The sequence below is a fragment of the Gobius niger genome, assembly GCF_951799975.1.
Source record: "Gobius niger genome assembly, chromosome: 20".
Taxonomy (NCBI): Eukaryota; Metazoa; Chordata; class Actinopteri; order Gobiiformes; family Gobiidae; genus Gobius; species Gobius niger.
This window is the reverse complement of record NC_136871.1, coordinates 25,606,810-25,629,526: the sequence shown is the minus strand read 5'-3', so window position 1 is coordinate 25,629,526 and position 22,717 is coordinate 25,606,810. Positions and strand designations below refer to the sequence as shown.

Below are 22,717 nucleotides of genomic sequence, written 5' to 3'. Positions count from 1 at the left end.
TTTTTCAACCTTGAAATGGGTTAAATGTTTTCCATGGTAAATGCTTTAAAGAGGGGGTGTTCTGCTTTTTTCAATCACATAGCACCAGTCTATATCACACTACAATGATGACCAAACCTTCTGTTGGTCTGTAAATGCAGTAAATTAGAATAACTGCCTTGTATAAAATGTCTCTCTCAAAATGGCTGTAGTGAATGTCTTGAAATAGGCCTCTGTCTCTTTAAGAACCTCTGACCCTTTCAGACACGCCCCCTCCACACGCTGTCTGTGGCATCAGTGGGGAGGGGGTTCTGCTGAGGAGCAGTGGTTGGTTACTCGGCTGGTGACGAAAGCTCGGAGGCGTCTCCAGGAGGTGGGGGCGTTCCTAGGAGGACTCAGGCAAACCTATCCCTAAAATGGCCGCCATCAGAGTTTTTACAGATTACTCAAAAATACGTGAATGTGCCAAGGCAACACTTCAGGCATGTTTTTAATGAGGGAGTGACATAATAACATGATGTAAAGGTTGAAAAAGTCCATTTTGCAAAATACCTCCCCTTTAAAATAATAGATCCATGGGTAAATGTAGCATTAGCAATAGCTGTGGCTGTAAGAGGCAAAAGCTGACAGAAATGCACAGTAATGTTCATCGAATGTTCATAGGTTACTAACACCAACGATAATATTCATTTAAGCTACACCGACTGCATAACACTTCACCAAATAATCGGTCAAAGATTGATCCAGCGTGACGTGGTTGCGTCAGGCAGCCGAAATGCCGATTGTGACGTCACTTTTTTTTTTTTTTTTTTTTAACCGATTGGAATAAAATAAAATTAAAGCACTCAGAAAAAATGTAGATGGACCGGCTAGCTAGCAGGTCCTTGCACTATAATTAGACGCAGTGTCTTTAATCACTTCGCTGGCATAATGCTTCGTCATTATTTACAGTTATTTATTTTTATTTTAAGTCACGTCACGTAACAACATAACCTGCAATATGTTCTGCTTACTATGAAGAACAAAAAAAAGTTCCGCTTACTATAGCCTACTTTTCCCACTGCCGCTACCATGGTCACTTAACTGTTACTGTATTTGACCTCCACGTGCGCCTATCATGCCTATCCAACTTTTTACGCACGCCTCCTTTGGCGCCGCGGGAGGAGTCCGGACTGATTTTCATACACAGGTGGCCAACAACAACAACAACCAACTCCTACCATCCATCCATCCATCCATCTACAAACAGTACCTCCTCTCATACCACTCTCCTCTCCTCTCTGTCTCTCTCTCTCTCTCTCTCTCTCTCGCCATGTCTTCCCCCGGCGCCGCGTCCTCCCTGGTGCCTAAACGCAAGACGAAAAAGAAGCATTTTGTGCAACAAAAAGTGGAAGTTTTCAGAGCAAGCGACCCGGTGCTGAGCGTGCTAATGTGGGGTGTCAATCATTCGGTAGGTGCGTGAGCTGTGCGTCACTTTAACACTTTAATTAATATCGTAAATGAACCTGAATTGACTTTTGAAAATCATTGTTTTGACGCAGATGAACGATTTGTGCCATGTCCCTGTTCCTGTGATGCTGCTTCCAGATGATTTCAAAGCTAACACCAAGATAAAAGTCACCAACCACTTTTTCAACAAGTAATTCACCTCCTATTATGCCGCTTTTCTATTGCCTGTCTGCTCTTTTGCTTTGAGAATAATTTCCTTATCTTGGAATATACAGCGACCTTTTGTGCGCAGTGAATGACTTCTTTGCCCATTACCAACTCCAGCTATTAGCCATGACAATAGCAACAGGGCACAAGGCAAGATAAAGAAATCGTAATTGAACAAGCTGGCCTATGGGAGTTAAGAATTGTGAATAGATTACTGAGCAGGGATTTGCACAGAGTGTAGCTAGAGGCTGTCTATAACTAATTATTATAAAAAAAACTAGGGCTGAATTAATCATAATTTCATATGGCACAAAAATATCGGAGAAGTAATGCTTGTTTTCCATACACTTTGGGGCTATAGCAGCTAGGTTCCTACAGTAATCCTATAATCCATCCAGGAATCCCAGGCAGACCAAAGTCTCAGCTGAAAAGAACAATTCATTCATTATGTTTTTGCAAGAACATTAGTGACAAGAGGGGAGCTACAACAATGGAATCAAGCTCCGTTTTATGCAATGGTTTTTCTCTAGGGGAAATATTTCAATGTCGCGCAGTCAATCATCATGTCTGGCTTTTCAAGTAATGTGTGTTGGACTAACAGGGCTAAACCAGGACTTCAGGGTTTGGATTTTGTTCCAACAATGTGTTAAATGATAAGTGTAAGAGCACAAGACACTCAAAATTGAGATCTCTTTTTTTTTTTTTATGTTTGACTGATGCAAGCTCCAGCCTCCAGAGTGTGTGCTGGTCTAGGAGACTGCTCTGTCTTAAAGCTGGGGTACTTGTTGTAGAGTAAATGTATTTTTTGCCACCACAGTGTATGTTGTAAACACAGCAAAAAAACAAAACACGTCTTATTGAGCGATGGAAGATAGAAGTAGAATCGAAATTAGCGCAATTTATTTTGGGGGTGGTCCCTCCTGATTCACTTTGCTGTACACGGGCATGAAACGCGCAAACAATTTATTGCTTGAACAATTTATTTGCTTGAACAATTTATTTGCTTGAACAATTTATTTGCTTGAACAATTCGGATTTGCAGAAGTAATTGTGAAAGCTGGAAACAAGTATGGGCCAAAACTAAAAATGTCACTTTTTAAACAGGGAAAAATCAGGTATCCCAGTTTTAATATATACCAAGTTTTTACCTGATTGATAAATTAGGTCTAAACTGAGCATAAACCATGTAAAAACCTGGAAAAAAACACCTTTAAATGCATTACTAAAACATAAATGAAATATTCTCGCTAATTAAAGGCACACTGCGTAACATCATACTGTGCTTATATACTTTCTTTGACTTTTTTCTTTTTTTAATTCATTTATGTAATAGTGATTGTTAATCTGTACTAATCTCAAAAAAAGGAGAAGAAAGGAAATGAAAGACTGTATTTGGATGAGGATCTAACCTATATAAATCTCATTTGGCTGCCTTTAGTCGACATCTCCATGGAGACGAGCTGGAGACGTCCCGCTCCCAGTAAACCTACTGTCATGTTTTGAGAAAAGCTGAGAATCTAATTATCTTTACTTGTTTATAATGCCTCAATCTCTTGTTCAGGGAAAACCTGCCTGGACAGTTCAAGTTCAAGGAGTACTGCCCCCAGGTGTTTAGGAATCTGCGAGAGCACTTTGGCATAGAAGACCAGGAGTTCCAGGTACAGAAACACATGGAAATAACAACACGGCCTTTAGAATAGGCAGACGTGTTCGGACAGCATCACTATCGACGTGTAAAGAGCTTTGAACTGACGATCTTAACAAAAGCAGGTTAAAAGCAGGAGTTGACTCATTTGCATTTCAGTCGGAGAAGGATTTGCATGGAGCAGGTGGACGCTGTGATCCTGGTCATTGCCTTTTTGTCTAGCATGTGATATTTACACAAGTGAAAGTGTTGTGATTTTCCTAATATAATTTTTTGTGTGTGAAAAAAATAATACATAACAAAGATGCCAATCGTCCCATACCATACATTTTGTAAATTTAGACCAAACCACGATAGTTAAAGTAGGTAAGGTTCATAAGTATTTTCAGATCCACAGAATAATATAGATTGCCTTTAAAAACTGTATTAACGGTAAGGTAGGACGCGCTCAACCACATCACTACAACTGAGCTTGGCTTCCCTTGAGCTACTGCATGAGGCAGGGCTTGCATTGTTTAGCACTTGCTCATGGACAGGTGCTCTAGGAGTCAGTCTTTGTTTATGTTCATTTGTAAACTGCTCTTAGCCATAGGACTCATGTTTGTCTCTGAGTGAATAATTGTCTTGATGATTAAATGATTATAATGGCTTACACTTGTATTGCGCTTTGCAAGCTTGGCAGGCTTCCAAAAGAACTATTCACCCCGTACACGGCGGTAGTAAGCTAAATATCTGCCCTGAAGAACACTTACTGAAGCGGGATGTGTCACTCACACACCGCATTCACACATGCACCTGCAGGAGCCACAATTCAAAATGCTAACCTTCGGGTCATGACTTGAGACGACCAACTCCACCATCCAGATAGATCCAAGATTGATCCAAGTTTGCAAGACTCATTGATATGATGTTGTTGACTCTAGCAGTCCAAAAACTTCAAAGTCTTTATTCTATCGAGACAGGTGCTAAATAGCGAGTGCAAGCTGGAAAACAGCATCAGGCTAATTGTGGACATGTTGCACTTATTTTGCCTTTTCAAATTAAGTTTAAGTTTAACTTTAAGTTTAAGTTTAATGGTTTTGTACAGCCCAATATCACAACAGAAGTCGCCTCACAGCTGCACCAAACATTAAGGCAATAAAACAGAGCAATAAATATGACAATTAAAAGTTCAGGTGAATCCAGGCAAATATAATGTCCAATTGGAGGTAGCGACGAGCGGCACGGGTGTCCCCCGTCCTTAGACTCTCCAGCACGGCCAGGAAAAAGTCAAAAACCCGGCAGGAGAAAAGAGAAACCTTGGGGAGAACCACAGAAGGAGAGATCCACTCCCATGGACGGACAGGCTATAGAGACCCAGGGCCGAAGGATCCCTCAGCAGACGGGCCAAGATCACAGACCGTCCACAGCACACATTAAGAACTTTTACATCACACAATTTTAAATAATTCAACATTACAACTGTCATTAGTGAAGTGAATATTTCATTTCAACATGTTTACCTCATATCTAGTGAAACAAATAGGTTTATGAAATAATAGGGGGGGAAATGGCTTTTGAATGAGTTTAAAACCAGTACAGTCATGTAACTTTTGTAATCACTTTCTCTACATTCCTCAGCATAATTTCAATCATTCAAAACCTAACTTCCTCTCGTAAACATTGGTTGTAATCTCTGGCTCTCCACCAGGTGTCTCTAGCCCGCAGCGCTCCTCACAAAGTGGAGGAGGGTCAGAGCGGTGGGCTGCTGCTGACCTCGTTTGACCGCACTTTGGTGGTGAAGGAGATCTCCACAGAGGAGGTGGAGGAGATGCACAACATTCTGTCCGAGTATCACCAGGTACCCCTGCAAAAGCGACAAAAGGAATGAATTCAAAAAGTGGCACAGTGATTACATTTTTCATGTGTCTAATTGAGATTTCTTTATTATTCCTATGTCCTCAAATTTCCTTTTAACATGTCAAAGCATTTAAAACATCAGGTTCAGGTTCATCTGTACCTGCCCAGTGCCTGATATTTCTTTTAGTTTATAAACAACGAAAGGGAGTTAATGCAATTTGAAATGTTATGAGGTCCAAACTCACTCCTAACTTTTGAAACATCCCAATTTTTCACAGAGATACTGTCAGTTTGGGAACATATGATTGACATTTTTCAAGCAGCACAACAGTGTAAACAACTAACCTGCTGCGAAGTGCGAACCTAAATAAATAATGCTTTACAAGACGCAATGCAAATGTCTGCTTCCAAAATGGCTACCAGAACACACATTCAAATCTTTGCAGGATGCCCCCAAAAACACGGATTCTTTACTCCCAGAATTAGACTGACAAGCCAGTCCATTCCCTGTTGCTTCTCCCGTCAACCTCAAGACTTGTTGATATTATGTACTACTTCTGAGAGAGATCCTGGCTGAAATATGTAAAAGGGCTACATTAGGCCACTTCTATATGTTTTTCTTCGGCATGTAGCTCATGTTTCTACCACTGAGCAGACATTTAGCCTTCACATAAGCTGCTAATTGAAAATCACAGACGTCTCTCTCTCCCACTCAGTTGTTTTGTGTCTGATGATTCCATAGAGGAGTCACGACCTACATAATCTTTTAAGCACTCTCCAGTCTCCTTTCTCTTTCTTTCTGCCCCCCATCTCTCTCTCTCTCACTCTCTGTCTGACTCACTGAAGCTGTGGCCATGGAGACTGTTGTAGTTGGATGAAAACAGTGACTCACAGAGAGGGGGACCAACTCAGACAAAAGAGCCAGGTTAAGGATGTTTCCAGTTATCAGTTCGAATGCAGGTTTTCATTTTCTGATACAGTGCACCCTCCATCTTCCACTCCACATATGTGTTGCTGGCCTAGTGAGTGCTCGATCTTCTCTCGTCTTAGATGCTAAGAAGAGTTTAGTTGCTAGCTCAAATGTATAAAGCAAACCTCTTTTTTTCCCCCCCCATCTCATCTCCGTCCTCCTGTCCCTCTCAGCATGTGGTGATGTGCCACGGCAGCACGCTCCTGCCCCAGTTCCTGTCCATGTACCGGGTGTCTGTGGACAACGAGGATACGTATCTGTTAGTGATGAGGAACGTCTTCAGCCACCGCCTCACCGTGCACCGCAAGTACGACCTCAAGGTATATAACGCAGGGCTGGCCAGTGTGGCAAAAGAAGTCTCGCCTCAGTTTACACCCATGTTCAGGTCAGTCATAGTTGCCCCGCGCCTCCTCTGACGCAGGAGGACCAGTCGAACGGGCCCTGTCCAGATCATTGTTGAACCAAAACACAACAGTCTGGCACAGTCCAGCGCGATAGAGTAGTCCAGCTCGATATCCAAAGAGAGTACTTGCAGGGACAGGCGGCGTGTGTGGATTAGTCACCAGTCTGGCTCAGATATCTTCTCTATTTACTCTCCTCTGTTTCCTGCCACACACTTGTATCATTTGTTAAGAGTTGGAGTAGATTGCATCAACCTTTTATCAAGTAATAAATGGATAAATAGAATTTAAAAAAATGAGCATTTGTTTTGATTACAGATAGTTGGTCTCCATAAAGATGTTGACTAGAGGCAGTAAATTTAAATGGGTTAGGTTATGTCCACATACAAATCCATTCTTTGAGTGCCCACTGCAAAAATAGCATGTTTTTCTGTATTGCTGGAAATTGTACAATCCAAAATGATACGCAGTGTGTCTTTAAAGCAGAACTAAGTAACTTGTTTACCTTTATGAATCCTTTTCGTAGTCCTTCTGAGGGTAATACAAGCTTTAATGGGATGATTGGGATGACCTGGTGTCTCTAGCCAGAAAACCACAAAGCAACTTTCCTGCCTCCGGGTCGGAGCCACTAATACACACTAATGGAATCACGAAGAAGAAACTAGCATGCTAACAGGCAAAGCTAACTTCAGGGTTAGTGCCATTTTAGCAGTATTTACAGGCAAGTTTGAGTGACAAAAATGATCTCCATCGTGTAATTGGTTTGTTGCACAATGTACAATATTGCTGATTTATTTATAATTTATTGGTTTATTTGGTCGGGACAGTGCATGTTAATGAACATACATGGGTCTCATGCACGTAAACACGCCCCACCAGATTATAGCTTGGGGCTCATTTCCATCTGTCGTCCCGATGCGCACTCTCAAACACACTCTCATTCATCCTGGCCTATTGTACATGATTTTAGTGGTAGAGGAAACTGGAGGTAGGTTAGGTTAGGTCAATTTATTTGTACCCGTGGGTAAATTCGTCTTGCAATTCTGAGAACTCGTCGACACATTAAAACACATATACAAAGATAAAACATCACACATATTTAAATATAAAACTGTAAGTGCTCCAGATACTAACAGGATGTGCCTTTGGTACAGAAGCAACTGAAGTTTAAGCCACTTGACAGTAACAAAGATTGAAAAAAAAGCTGTGTCAGGGGCAATTTGATCCCGACTTGTTCATAAAGGAAAGGGCAGCGGGAACAAAGCTTTTCTTAATACGGTTTGTGTGGCTTATTGGCATCAAAAACCGACGCCCAGACGGAAGCATCGAAACTCTGAATGCAAAGGATGCTCAGTATCTTTGACGATGCTTCGTGCCATCCTCTCTAACTGTCTATCATGCAGAAAGTCCAAGTACCCGGAGTAGAACATACAAACCCCACAGAAAAGCCCAGGCCCTGGTGGGAATCGAAACCGGAAAGCTGTGAAGCACTAACCGCTGTACTACCGTGCTTCTTTCCCTTTGTCTTTTCTGTCAGCATAGTATTTACTCTCACGGACAATTAATGAGTAAAAAAAAACATGCTACGACACCTTTAGTGGCGCTTATGACCTCTAGGGACACAAATTAGTTATGCTTTAAGTTAACTCGGGTCAGGCAAAATCAAGCTTTCTACAAAGATGCAAAAAAAAACCTCAAAAACACCTGAAAAACATTCAGACATTCACAAAAGCACTATAGTTCACTTGAAAAAGACTCAAAAACACTTCCATTTATGTAGATAGACAAGCCTATGCAAAAATGTGACGTTGTGCAAACTTCAAAATGTTTGACAAGTTTGATTGATTGAAATGACCTTTTTTATCCACAGGGCTCCTTGGTGTCTCGGGAAGCCAGCTTTAAAGAGAAGGTATGTCTTTCAGGATTATACAGAAAAGTCCAAAATAGGTCAGACTGTTCTTATCAAACCACTTGTCCTTCCAGGGTGACAATGTCGTTGCTTCTATCCCTTGCTGAATTGTTGACACAAATGTAAAACCAACTTCTCTTTACTTACAAGTTTGGTCAGCTATAAAAGCATGTCCTGAGGAGGGGTAGTGAAAACATCAGTAGCAGGGTGGAGTTACCTGTAAAACTCAGGCCTAGAGAAAGGCCAAAATTGAGACTTATGGGACATAGTGAAAGAGAACATGAAGTTAGCGAGTTATTAATAAATGATATCACATTAGATTCAAATAGCAGGCGTATTTTGTAGCAATCAGTGTTGAAAGAACATCAGTGCCTTTGTGGTTGGCCTCCAGCGACTCTGACCCAGATTTGAGGAAGAGCTTCAAAACGGAGGGTTTAAAAACAGAAACCTTTGATCCATGTCTCAGAGCGTCGCTAAAAACAACAACATTTAAACAGTGTGATCTTGTTCTTGTCAGCGAAAATGAAATGATGAAGATTAGGGCTGCGAGATGGATCAAAACCGCAATTTGAACGGATGGAGATGTTGGAATGTCAGTGGGATGTCAGTGGGAATGTCAGCTTGGCTCTAAAAGAAGACCAATGCAATACTAACTATGATGTTATTCAGGAGTCTTAATGTCTGATGAAGCGCTTGATGTTGTGCAGGTGAAAGAGTTGCCCACTTATAAAGACGTGGACTTTCGGAACAACCTGGAGAAGATCTACATGGACGACGAGGAGAAGGAGAAACTCATGGACAAACTCAACAGAGACATTGAGGTAAAGATGGACTTACGGGCCTATTTGACTGTTTATGTCTCACTTTGTGGAAATGTAGTTGCTCTTGTGTTACGTCAACATATATAACACGTGAATACATGCACACACGTATGTTTCCTCTCCAGTTCTTGGTGCGCCGCAGGATCATGGATTATAGTTTGCTGATGGGCATTCATGACGTGGAGCGAGCGGAGCGAGAAGAGACCGAGGAGGAGGAGGAGAGTGAGGAAGAAGAGGAAGACGAAGAGAATACCGTGCACTACTCCAGCTCGCCTCCGGAGGGCGTCGGCGGGAACTACTCCAGCTCTCCAGACGGCATCGCGGGATACATGAACTCATTCAAACCGATGGGGCCTGGAGAGTTCGACCCCTACGTGGACGCGTACGCCGTTCAGAGCGCAGTGGGTGAGTGTTGGACTTGCGCCTGCTCATTCAAAGCTCCTCCCATTTCCCCAAAAGCTCCGCCCACAGCCCCGCTTAACTAGGAAGCTCTCTCCACCGGATCTCCGCATCTCAGCATGTGTCCCATGGTACAGCTTGTCCCTCCTCTACAGAGCAATGAGAGGCAGAAGCATCGCAACAAGCTTTAACTTCGACAAAACAACACGCTGCAGCATCTTCTGATACTAATACTGTTTGTTTAGATGTGGAGCCAGGGGAGAGGGGCTCTTAAAGGGACAGGCCACCGTTTTTACATACTGAGATATGTTCTTACCTTAGCTTTCACGAGTTCTTTAGGACCTGTCTGATCTTCCCCCGTGCCTTCAGTCACGTAAACACAGCGCAGATGGCGTTAGCATTTAGCCTCTCCCTCTCTCCTCTATAGCTCCAAAACAGGTCAAGATAGAAGCTACCAAGCTCTTCCACGTTTTCCCTACTTAAATATGTTTACGTGAAGTGTTCCACTACAAAGTATAATTACACAAAATTAAACAATGTGGATTTTCTAAGTGGATAAAAGGGGGAACTATATTGTAAGGCGTAATAATACCAGGAGTAGTTTGAAATCCACGCAGTAATCTTCACTTTACTGCGCAGTAATCTTCACTTTACTGTGCGAATGCCAAATTACTCCTGGTATTATTACGCCTTACAATATAGTTCCCCCTTTTATCCGCTTAGAAAATCCACATTGTTTAATTTTGTGTATTATACTTTGTAGTGGAACTTCACGTAACCATATTTAAATAGGGAAAACGTGGAAGAGCTTGGTAGCTTCTATCTTGACCTGTTTTGGAGCTATAGTGGAGAGAGGGCGAGGCTAAATGCTAACGCCGTCTGCGCTGTGTTTACGTGACTGAAGGCACGGGTGAAGATCAGACAGGTCCTAAAGAACTCGTCAAAGCTAAGGTAAGAACATATCTCAGTGTGTAAAAACGGTGGCCTATTCCTTTAAAGTGACAGAGGCGATTTGCAGTGTATGTTGCTAAGGAAGAAGGGGAAACTGTGAAAGCTGTTTTAGAGCTATATGGCATTTGCTAACCAACAAATTGTAAAATGGTGATAAAGAGGTTTTTGAAACTATTACTTCATACCTGTAAAAAAAAAAACGGTGATTTGTAATTCATAAATATTCTGTTTTCTGTCGACCTTTCAATCAATGTCAGAAACTTAGACAGTTGAGAGAAAACGCAAATATGAACTGCTAAGCTCACACAAAAACCCTCGTTTGATTGGAAGACAACATTAGAACACATTAGAACACACAATATAGAAGGAGCTACACCCTTTTCCTGTGTTTCAGACGCTCCTCAGCGAGAAGTGTACTTCCTGGGACTGATCGACGTGTTGACGCAGTACGACACCAAGAAGAAGGCGGCTCACGCTGCTAAAGCCGTCAAGCACGGGGTAAGGCTCAGGACAATTCAAAGTAGGGGAGACGGGGGCTGTTTATTCACAGTGGTTGATTGTCACATCGATATTTGCAGCCACACTAGGGGTCACTGCGACTTGACATTGTTATTGAACATCAAGTTTAACATCCTGACTCTCCTGCTGTAATATGTCATTCATTCAGAAAACATGAAAAGGATGTGATTGTCTTTTTTCGGGTTTGAACATTTTTCAGCTGTCTCATGTTTTGTTTTGTTTGTTCTATGTTTTTTATGATCGCATCGATTTGAACATTGCTGTTTTATCTTTGTGTGGACAGGCCTCGGCTGAGATCTCCACGGTTCATCCAGAGCAGTACGCCAAACGCTTCAAAGAGTTCATCACAACTATCTTTGCGTAAGAGTCACAGACCTGCCACCAAGCTGTGCCTGATGGACATGTGCCATTTTGATACAACAAAGATTCAGAATATTCAACTGTATGCTCTTTTTACTTTCACTTTCAAAGTCTTGTCACTACAAACTGAGCTAAGGTCGCCCAGTCACCCTCTACCATATGGTGTAATGGATTTAATTATTCAAAAAGATGTGGACTCTCCCTCAACTCAAACAACCTGGTCCAGATAAACCTTTGCTACAATGGAAAACTTCATGAAGCTATGAAAATGAAAACGTGTAAAACTGCATGGCCAATACCACAACGCCTGCGTTTGCAAGTAAAGAAAATGTACTTAGCCATGACACCTTAATGAGAAACCTTCTTTTAATTTATCTGAATGTTAAGTACCTTCTTTTCATTTCACCTTTTAACTTAATTTGATTGCTTTAATCGATTTCCGCTTTGCGCTGCTTTTGATGATAAAGTCAGTGATTCTGTTTGAAGAGTTTCTGCTTCTTTTGTTTGATGAAGTATTTGTATTCAAGGTCTGTTCCTTTTGGTTCAGTCAGAGCGTCTCTCTCTCTCTCTCTCTCTCTCCCTTCACTTTATATTATTGAACCGTTTATACCACAGTCTGAGGCGATTAATGCTCCACAGAAATGCATTGGACCTGAGAGGATATCTGAAGCAATACTAGTCAAAATGGTCCCCGAAATAGCTTGGAGAGTCTCTGATACGCCCCATTACGGATTTGTAAAGTACATTTGTACACTCTATTTCAACTTTTCTGACTTAAAATTATGTTCGGCTTGACGTGATGTTTTTTGCTGGCAGCTGGCAACTGCAGTAACTCAATAGATCTAATTTACCTTTTGGGCAAAATCCTTGCCAGGCCATGATACCCAGGTATTTAAACTGTACCAAATGTTTTTGGCTAATTTCCATTGGTCAGTGTGGGAAAAAAACATAGATGTAAGATAGAAGAGATAACCGGTGTTACGTTCAGCCCCATCCATAGTAATGATCCTGAGTGGTCTGTGAAATTAACATGGCTGTGAAGTCTTCTCCTTCAAAGCATGTTCCTTAAAAGGGTAAAAAAGTGGGAAGCTGCACCCTTGTGGGGCGGGCAGACCGGCTACAAGCCTCCACAGTGCTCCAGAGCCTGTCAATCATAGACTTAGGCTTCCACTTTTTATTTCTAATGAACAACTCTGGAGCCAGGCTTTTAAGCAGTTTAATACATTCACCAAGTGTCTTTTGGAGTCGCCCCTGGTCAGAGGTGGTTTTACAGCAATGTCAACTCCCCGCCATGTGGACCAAAGAGACGAGCCTGCCTCACCCATTAGGTAAAAACTGCTTTCTGTCCACATTTTAATGTAAATTAGAAATAAAATAAGGCGTAAAGCACAGAAGAAGAAATTAATGTTAATCTTGTTTGGGAGTAGAAAAACTGGTGGCACAGTGGTTATTGCTCGTGCTTCACAGCTAGAAGGTCCCGGGTTTCGATTCCCACCTGTGTATAGGTTTCCCCTACTTCTAAAAACATGTACAATAAGTTCCTCCTCTGGGGCCAGGACTCCCCTGAAAAAGAGATTCTTCATCTTAATCTTTATTTTAGTAAGACTATCCTAATTAAATAAAGGTCAATAAAAAAAGGTTGTAAGTAATTTTTCAACAGCTGCCTGTTTCTGCCACATCCCGATTAAATATGTATTTATTTAATTGAGATGGGGCCAACTAAACACAGACAGGGAAAGTCATTACCCAAGGAAGATAGCATCCTGTTATGATGCAACATTCCACATACACAGCCTATTGAATTTGTTGAAAAGTTGTTTCTTTCAATATTCTTTAATACATAATGCGTAATATCTAAACTGTATCAATGTGCGAATGAATCGCTTCACACTGTGTGCCCATATTTGCTTTTCACGGTGCCGACAAGAAAGTACTGTAGCCTTTGTACACTTGTTTCCTAATTAGTCCTCCTCCTTCCGAGAGCTCTGTCGGCTTGTTCGCTCTGAGCTGGTGTTTGAGCTAAAATCAGCCCCTGCGCTCATGTACTCAGTGAAAGTGGGACTTGAGAATAGATAGAAGTAGGTCAGTCCCCGAACAAGCGGAAAAAAAAGTCTCAAAGTCTGGTCGGACTGATGGCTGGGAGAAAACTGGAGCACAGCAGCTGGAAATGTAGTGTAATACTCTGGCCACTCTAGTCGGTGCAGCTCGGGTAATGCTTTAAGGGGAGACACTACAGGCAAAACTCATTTTTTTCAGTTTTCAGGTTTTGGGTCTAATTGGTCTCTGAACATATAAGCTTTCACCCGGAAACAGAAAATATACCTAATCTTCACAATAACATGTTTAAATATTGCGCTGATTCAATGTTCCCCCATAGACTTATATGGGACAGTGCAATTTCAAGGGCTTTTTTCTCAAAACACTTTTTTCTGACATTGTAGCGACACTATGTCCACGTCAGTCGGACTTCAGATTTTCCAGCCTTGGACTGAACAATATTTGGATGATTTTTTCAAAGGGATTTTTTATTATTTAATCCCTAAGCCCCATTTATTGAGTTTTGAATGTCAAAAAATAAGGCGAAAATTAAATTTTTACAAATTTTTCCACTAAAAAACAGCTTATTTTAAAACTAAACAAGAAATCCTAAATCCCCTCTGAAAAAGTCTTGGTAAGTCATTCATCAATAAAATGAAACCATAAATTTGAATGTAGCTCTATCCATTATTCAGATTTCATCACCGAAGAGATGGGAAATTTGGGGCATTTTTAGGCATAAAACACCTTGTTCTTGTATGAAAAGATAAAATGACAGAAAACTTGCAATGTATTTTTTCCTCACATTTATGCCAGTGATCTACAGCAACAGTTTCAAATTGATATCTGTAAATATACATTTTTTCCCTATTCACCTGCAGCGTCTCGCCTTAAAATGCAAATAACCTGTTTTTCAACTCAATATAAAGCACTATTTTGTGGATTGTTATCTCTCAACCCTGATTTGCCTGATGCGTTTCCTCATTGAAATGTACGAATAATCATGAAAATACAATCTCACAACATCTAAGGTCATCGAAAGTCTAGTCATGCTGTGGATTTCGAGTTCTTTCAAATCTTAGAAAACTCACAAAACGCATTAGGTTTGCATTCTGGTTTCCCCTCTACTACCAAAAACATCCCTGGAAAATAACAAAGGACTTTCCTTGCTAAATAATGGTCAAATATAATATGTTGCAGTTAATTCTCTTCTATTTATGTTAGGATTGGGCTCCATTTTAATGCAACCAAAATGAAACTGTTACAGGAATATGATTTTACCAAAGGCTTACCAATGGTTTTTAAGAGAAAAAGTATCAATTCTATTATAATCTTTTAAACAGAAATGGACAAATACACCACATTTTGGGCAGTATCTTTATAATGAATGCTCTATGGATGAGTAAAAAAATACAAATGGTCATGGATGTTTAAGTTACATCACACATAAACACAAATACGAACAGTACTGCATGAAAATGTTCAAATCTTCATCGGGCATCTTTCCTTTAAAACACTTGTGATAATGAGACATTATCTTTACCATTCAAAGGCCCAGGCTAAAACGATAAAACATTCACTGTAGAGTTACTGTCAATGAAGAGGACACACCATCAGCGTCAGTTACATTCAGTCTAAAAAAATCAAGGCATTTACACGAGCTCAGCACTGCACTGATGCAGCCCCACTGCAGGAGGCGCTAGAGGGAAGGGGTCTGCACTAAATGGACTTTCAGGAATTTGGATGCCACTACTACTGCTGAAGTGGCTTAAAATCTGCTGTCTTGTGTAAACTGGTTGCACTTGGTGGCTCAAGTGGTAGAGTCGTCTGCAATATAAACTTTGAGTGTCTTGACTGAGGCTATACGTATACATATGGGGTGTTCCCATTAGAAGATCAACAAGGCAAATAAAAAATCAGTATTCTTAAAGATTCTATACCTGCTTTATATATTCACAAATAATTAAAAAAGCACATACATAACACATTAGCTGTAGTCCAAACTCATCCCTTTCCTAACTTTCCTAACACATTTCTAACATCCAGATTGTTCACGGGGAGCAATAATGTCACAGTAATGTAAAAAACAACTAGCTGCTAGTTCACAATCAATAAAAATACTTTTAGAATCAGATGCAAATGTCTTCACATAAGGATTCATAGGGATTTTGACTCATATTGCACATTAATAGCTTATGAACTGGATAGGCTTCCTTTCTTTGCAATAGTGATAACCCTCATAACGAAGTGCTCGGTGTACCGGTTTGAAAGTCTTAGTTTTAACGTGCGGCTCACTCAGTCTCCAAGATGGCCTCTCATCTTTGCACGCACAGATATGATTTTGTGTTAACACAATAGCTACTTATTAAAAAAATAATTAGAAAAAAAAAAATGATTCGGAAGCCTATGTAACACTTATAAATCATGAATTAAGTTAATTTGCTTATGCATTGAAAAGTCTGTTACTAACTCTTATAATAGTATGAAGTTATTATAAACTTTCAAAGAGAAAGTTTGTTAAAAACTCTCTAATACATCCTCTACATACTAATTTTATTTATCTTATTTGTTTTTTGTTTGTTTTTTTGCAGAAAAAAATAAGCTGCAGCAATAGTAACAACTCGGCCAGTGCTAGTATTTCATTTCGCGGCACCTTAACTTCTATATTATGTGTAATATATTGGGATTATCTATTTGGTTGTTCCTCTAAAATGTGTTTTCATTGGAGCCTTACATGAGAAATATTGGTAACATTAAAAGCTATGGCAGAAATCCAAATGGTCTATTTTGCTTTTTCTATTCAAATAATATGGCTATTTGAATGACTTTAGTGCAGACCACCTCCACACATGTGCAGTGCCGAAGTCCCACACAGTGATAACAACAACTGCTCAAAAAGTTGGTCTCAAACTAAACAGATGCTTCTCAGCACATCCCCACTGTACAAATCGTATAATCTTCAAAATCTTTTTAAGCATCTCTATACAGTTAAGTCTCTTCCACGACCTTCTATCATAGACATAGTTATAGTATTTTATAAACACAATATTTGCACTTGGACATTCATTTTCTATGGCGTGGATGAAACCGTAACAAAGTAATACAGCAGATAAATGTATGAAACCAAAGTCTGTGGGTTCATGTAAAAAACTGTTAAAATACTGCATGACGAAACGAGGAGATCCGCTGGTTTACAGTGCAATACATTCCCCTGCAGTCTCAGGGCCTCCCATATGTACATGGATATTTTTATAAACACATTCTTCTTCAACGGATGTCTCTATCCAGACAAAAGGGATCATTCATTATTTGTTCTGACGAGATGAAGATTAAGATCTCAACAGCTTCTTACCTACTTGTCTAACCTCGAGTCTAAAGTGAGTCTAGCCACTGAATGGAAGAAATTAAACTGAAACTTCAATAGGCCAGGCTTCTTCCCTCATTCATATAGGGATACTTGAACTCCCCCATTTGAGGCTGGGACTCTCCATTGACTTGGACAATACAAGCCATCTTTTTACGGTCAAAACCATCGCCTTGTTTTGTGAGGTGCTCATTTTTACTTCAGTCAAATCACACTTTGTTTCAAACCAGCCCAGTACACGATGAAGGAACAACATCATCTGCAAAAAGCAGAATGGAAAATCTGTTGTCTCCAAAATAAAACCATTCGGACCATGGCTGGAATTTCAGTCCATGAAAATAGTGAACAGAAGTGGTGACATAGCACAGCCCTGTCGGACTCCCAACACGCACTAGGAACAGGTCGGAAACACCGCCAGAGGAGACCCTAGCTCCTGTCATACAGGGACCAGACAGTCCTAAGTATAGGACTACTCCCAGAGCGCCTCCTACAGGCAGCCAAAAAGTACTGAGTTCCTGAAACGCACACAATGAGAGATGTGTCCACCACAACATCCACAGGCTTGAGGCGCTTTAGACGGATCGTATGCCGCTTATTAGGGGCAATTAATGAGCTTTTACACCATCTTCATGAATTCAGTGAATAAATCTGCAGCTGGACTGTCTCTGCCTTTGATGAACATTTTCAAAGTCTCTTTCACCATTTCCTGTGATTGAAACATAAGTCCAACATCAAATTATCTAAAAATGAAATTCAAATTACATTCAAGCACAGTGTTGTCAGCACTTTCCAGCGTCAGCAATCATTTTAAGTTCCTCTATAATTGTTTTGACTGGATTAAGAAGCCCCCCCCCCCCCACACACACACACACACAATGAAAATATGCATTTACAAAAACATCCATGTATCCAGGCCCTTTAGATGCGATCCTTCTGAATGCTGTCGTTTGTTTTTTGGTTAAACCTCAGTCTTGGGCGCTTGCCAGAGTCTATCTCACTGTCCAATCACCTTCACTAGTGCAGTCGCACTCCTCTGTGGCCTCTTCGGAGTGAACATCTGGCCACCTGTGCCCTCCAGCTGCTGTTTGGGACACTTCTCTCCTCATCTTTTCTCCCAATTTCCAAAAACACATTCCCATCATCATCATCACCGGATCCTTACGACACCGCCCTCCTCGAAGTGCTATAGCTCAGGCTCGTCCCTCCTCCCGCCGTCTTGTGAGTGGTGATTTTGAGCGTCGTCGCCACGGTGAGGCTGGGGTTCATGGCGACGGGGTAGGCGGCGGGGGCAGGGCCCGACGTGAAGCCGACAGCGGAGGAGGAGAGGGGGGAGGAGAGCGAGGAGAGGGGCGCCTCGTTCGGGCAGCCGTGTTGGAGCAGGATGTCTACGCACTCCGGGCTCCCGGCGTTACGGGCCACCGCCAACGCCGTCTGGCCCTGCGCGTCTCTGTACCGCACGTCACAGCCGTACTGTGGAGGAGAGACGGAGAAGGAGGGGGAGAGGACGGAGAAGGTTATCAGATCATACAGCTACATTTATTGCAGCCTTAAAGAGGGGATATGACGCTTTATGCAGGTGTTTGGTGATAATCTCAAACATATCATCATCACTTTCTTACACTTTGTTGGTTCGAAAATGCAACTTTGATCTAAAGCAGCGGAAACAAACATAGATTAACTTCCAGATTTTTACACAATCTCCCCATTAACACCACACACTCCCTCCGTTTGCTCCCCTTTGCTGTGCAGCTATTTTAAAATAGACCAAAGAAAGAAAGAAAATCTAGCTAAGCTTAATCCTTTCATCATGTGAAGGTGAGCCATGGGAGAGGAGTGGGAGGGGCTTACGGGAAGATTGCTTGGACAATCAGGAAGTGAAAGTACTGGATATTTTTGTTTCAGCTGATTCAGATAAGGATGTGCTTGTGATTATGACCAAATGTCGGCAAAAAGCATAATGCCTAATGTTTAAAGTGGGTTCATCTTTGCCCAAAATCATTCTCAAATGGGTTCTTCTTTAAATAATCAAAAGGCTTTATGGATGATGAGATAAGACTCAAACTCTTTTAGATGATGTAAATATAAAAGTGCACGGGACAGATGTAAAATAACATCCACAGTCCTGGCTCCTGCTGCTCTCTCCCATTTATCAAACAGACTGGAGCTGAGTCACTGCTCCATACACCGGCTTTATGCTGAGCCCACTGCAGACTTCAATACCACTATTTATTTTTACCACTTCTGCATTTTGTTTTGATGTATATTAATAGCCTGTCTGTTCTGCTTTTTCTCCTTTTCTGTAAAATAAAGTGCATTAGCTGGCTTCAATTTGAGATGGATTTCCAAAAGTGCAGCCGCGTCTGATCATAACAGGCTGCACACTTAGTCACAATAAACTGAAATCACAGCTGGAATGATTGCCAAAACCAACTAAAATCCTGTTTCTATGTTTTTTGTCGTATTGTTCTTTCCTCTTTTCTGCTCCTAACCCTGATATTAAAACCTCTATAAATACGTTCTGAAATGCATGTGGTTTTTCTGTAGTTTAGCTCATTATCTGCTTTTTTCTTTAATGGAAAATGGAATGGGGGTGGGGGAAACTATTATATGAGGCACTGCCAGCAGGAAATAAAGTGGTGAAAGATAAATATTGAAATGGTGAAGTGCAATATTTGAGATGCTATCTTAGGGCGCTTCATGTCTTTACGCCTCAGTTTCTCCACTTGCGCCGACTCGCTCCGCTGTAATGCTGTGTAAATCAATACCGCTATATAAAGCTCATTGATTTGTGTATATTTAACAAGGAAAGTCATGTAAACTGAGTAGGAGCTGCATCCTCAACATAAATGTTGGAAAAGCTGAGGTTTTCCCCAGTACCATATCGGGTGTAACCAAATTACAATGGAGTAACAACAAGAACGCAAATATTTGATCATAATAATAACAACAACAGTATTGAGCCATCTGTCATGGATTGCTGTGTGTTGGTGAAATTTACATTTGTTGAATGAGTAGTAAGTGTATATTATATTGTCATTCTCTTAAAGGCCCTGTACCAGATTTTTTAAAAATACAAACGATGAAAGGAAGCTAAATCAAAATGTTAGTTGTGGTCCGAACTCATTCCTAACTTTCCTAACATTTTGCAGCCTCCCAGTTTCTTCATAGGGACGAGTTTATAGGAGCATTTCACAAAGTGCAGGGTCACTTTTCAGTGTCACTTTCACAAAAATGCTCCTAAACTAGCCTGCAAGTTCATGAAATTGATACAAATGCCTTATGCACTGTGTGTTTTCCCACAAATGTCCGGCTTTACAATAAACTAAAAGAGGAAACCACAAAATGTACTATGAGGAATGTAGCTCACGGCTAACTCGAATGGAAAGTGGCTCATGGCTAAATCCAGCAGATTTACACAAAGTAACAGTACAGAGTGTTAATTATTGAGCACAGTAATCTGAAATAAACAAATAAAGTAAAGTAGGTGTTGACTACTAAATATTATACTGTTTTACAAATGTGCACTGTCTTTGGACAACCATGCCCAAACTCCCACCCTACTTCAAAGTTATGCAAAAATTAGGCAACCTTTAAAACTAAATCTAAAATGAAAGCTTCTGTCACTTTTTTTAAAACTTGGGCTTCTTATTTGAAATAGGGGATTGGGTACTGCAGCTTTAACACATATTGTAAAGAAGTCATGTGTTTAAAGAAGTTGATTGTAGAGTAAACTCACCCATAGCAGGAGCTGCGTCATCACCACATCCCCGTGCTGGCAGGCGGCATGGAGGGCGGAGGCGGGCAGGCGCAGGGCTAACAGCGCCCGGGATGAGAGGGCCATGCTGAGGGGTGCGTTCATGTCCTCTTTACTGCAGTGGGCCAGGAGCAGCAGCAGCTTGGGGAGGTTGTGCTCCATGACGGCCAGCAGGAGGCGTCCCGCCAGCGTGATGTCCGGACCCTCACCGGGAGTAGGGGGAGGCAGCGGGGCCACAAAAAGCTTCTGCTCGTACTTGGCCCGAATCCACGACTCCCGCTCCTCCCTGAGTCAGCAAACACAGGAGGAGGAGAAAGGACAGATGAGGAGTGGAAGCTGAGGTGTTACACAAGATAAGGTCCACGTGCAGTGCATTATACTCGGCTTACAATTGATTTTTAGATTGACCAATGACCATCCGTCCCAGGTTGTTCCATTTTATATAAATGAGAGGTGGAAGATACGGTGGGAAGAGGACATGACCACAGGCCTCGACTCATCCAGATTTAATGATGCCTTCACGCGCTCTGGGAAAGATGATCCTTTCCAGTTGAATGGGAAATTTCAGCTGGATTGTGTTCAAGTGCTTTAAAGTGACAGTCTGAAGTTTAAATGTTTTACAAATGTAATAGATATATGCCTATAATTGACTGCCTACAGTTTGTGTAATAGTGTAAGTAATATTAAATAATTATATGTTTCCCTCCCTTTGCCGGTGCCATCACTTTGACCAATGAGATGAGCTTTCCTGTGAACCGATCAGGAGGAAAGGGGAGGGAGCTGATTGTTTACTTTTGAAATTTAGTGTCCGCCCTCTTCATTTTGCAAACTAGGAGTGGCTTTCTGGTCCAATCAGAAGGGAAACAAAGCAATGCAAAGCAAATTCAAATTCATATGTATGTGCACAATACGGGGCAGCAGAGGGAGGGAAGGGAAGAGTTCAGCTTCCAGACAGCCTGATGAATGAAGCTGTTGTTCAGTCAGTTGGACCTGGCATGCATTGAGAGTCTCGAGACTGATTAATGACATTATTACCGCAGAAAGCCTCCAGTATTGAAGGTGACAGTCACGTCGCCGGTGTAGCGACAGTTGTTCAAGACACTTATGCCTCCAGTGTCTTTGTTCGCTGGTGTTTGAAAGTGTGTCGAGTTGTGAATGGTTTCTCGATGTAAAATGCTGTGAGGACCCAATATAGGTGAAAAGGGGCTGCATGAAAGTGATTCTTTTAAAACAGACTTTACAGACTAAAGCCCACATCCAGAACCTGACCCTGACCTGGTGGCGTCGGGCATGGGCTTGCGGTGCCCGTGGGTGCGCGCCTCCCAGATGCTGTTGACCAAGTGGTTCCCGATGGCGCTGAGGACCAGAGTGAGCTCCCGTGGCAGGTCGTCCAGGTCCAGGGACCGGACTCTGGACACGTGGGTCCCCAGGTTCCTGTGGATCCCGGAGCACTCGATACAGAGGAGGGCGCCCAAGTTCAGACTGGCCCACGTGGGATCTGGGCCAAGAGGAGGAGGAGGAGGAAGAGGAAGAGGCAGTTATAGTTGGACCCTGGAGTTAGCACTTCCTATGACATGAGGGTTGTTTACATTTCATGTTATCTAAGATTCCGGTACAGAATAATGACCATGTGTGTAATTAAAAGCTGCACGTATAATTAATTAAGTAATTGTATTTTTATGTGTTTTATGTTTTAAATATTAAAATGAACTACCTGGTCTGTTTTCGCTCCTTATTATCTGAATAGAAAAAGAGCTGGGATGAAAAAATCTGTTGTGTCACAATGCAAGTGCACACAAAAAGCTGCTAAACATGTTTATTATGTGTGAGAAAGGATTTGCCATTTCCGCTGCGCCATGAAGAAACTTCAATACATTTTCACAAAAGCCGACAGCAGTTTTCATCTCTTCCATTCGCGTTTGGGAAGCAAGCAATGCTTTTAGCCTCCTACTCAACATCTTTCAAAAGCATAAGTGGTTGATGAAAACATTGCTTTTTTTTTTTTGCATGGGCCTAATTTATAATGCAAATTGCTCGCTCACATTTAGTCAAACTAATCTTAAAGCCATATTATCACAAAACCTAAGCCCATACATGAAGCCACCATCAAAAA

General features: G+C 41.5%; 2 protein-coding genes across 2 annotated transcripts in view; one reads left to right on the top strand and one right to left on the bottom strand.

Annotated features, from left to right (window-relative positions):
* Positions 1-1,291: 1,291 nt before the first annotated feature.
* LOC306980198 (phosphatidylinositol 5-phosphate 4-kinase type-2 gamma-like) lies at positions 1,292-11,540 on the top strand (the record flags this gene model as incomplete). Its single annotated transcript, XM_079579464.1, has 10 exons — positions 1,292-1,429; positions 1,521-1,618; positions 3,197-3,293; positions 4,971-5,120; positions 6,263-6,409; positions 8,361-8,399; positions 9,107-9,220; positions 9,346-9,625; positions 10,965-11,068; positions 11,373-11,540. The coding sequence occupies 10 exons, from the start codon at positions 1,292-1,294 to the stop codon at positions 11,451-11,453; spliced, it is 1,248 nt and encodes a 415-aa protein (XP_079435590.1). The 3' UTR covers positions 11,454-11,540.
* Positions 11,541-15,238: 3,698 nt separating this feature from the next.
* Positions 15,239-22,717, bottom strand: part of LOC306980164 (arf-GAP with GTPase, ANK repeat and PH domain-containing protein 1-like) — a 36,510-nt gene continuing 29,031 nt past the window's right edge. Inside the window, exons 20-22 of the mRNA XM_079579424.1 lie at positions 21,880-22,102; positions 20,587-20,890; positions 15,239-18,320 (exon numbers count right to left, since the gene is read on the bottom strand). Of these exons, the coding sequence (XP_079435550.1) occupies positions 18,009-18,320; positions 20,587-20,890; positions 21,880-22,102 (839 nt within the window). The 3' untranslated portion in view covers positions 15,239-18,008. The remainder of the gene's footprint in view (positions 18,321-20,586; positions 20,891-21,879; positions 22,103-22,717) is intronic.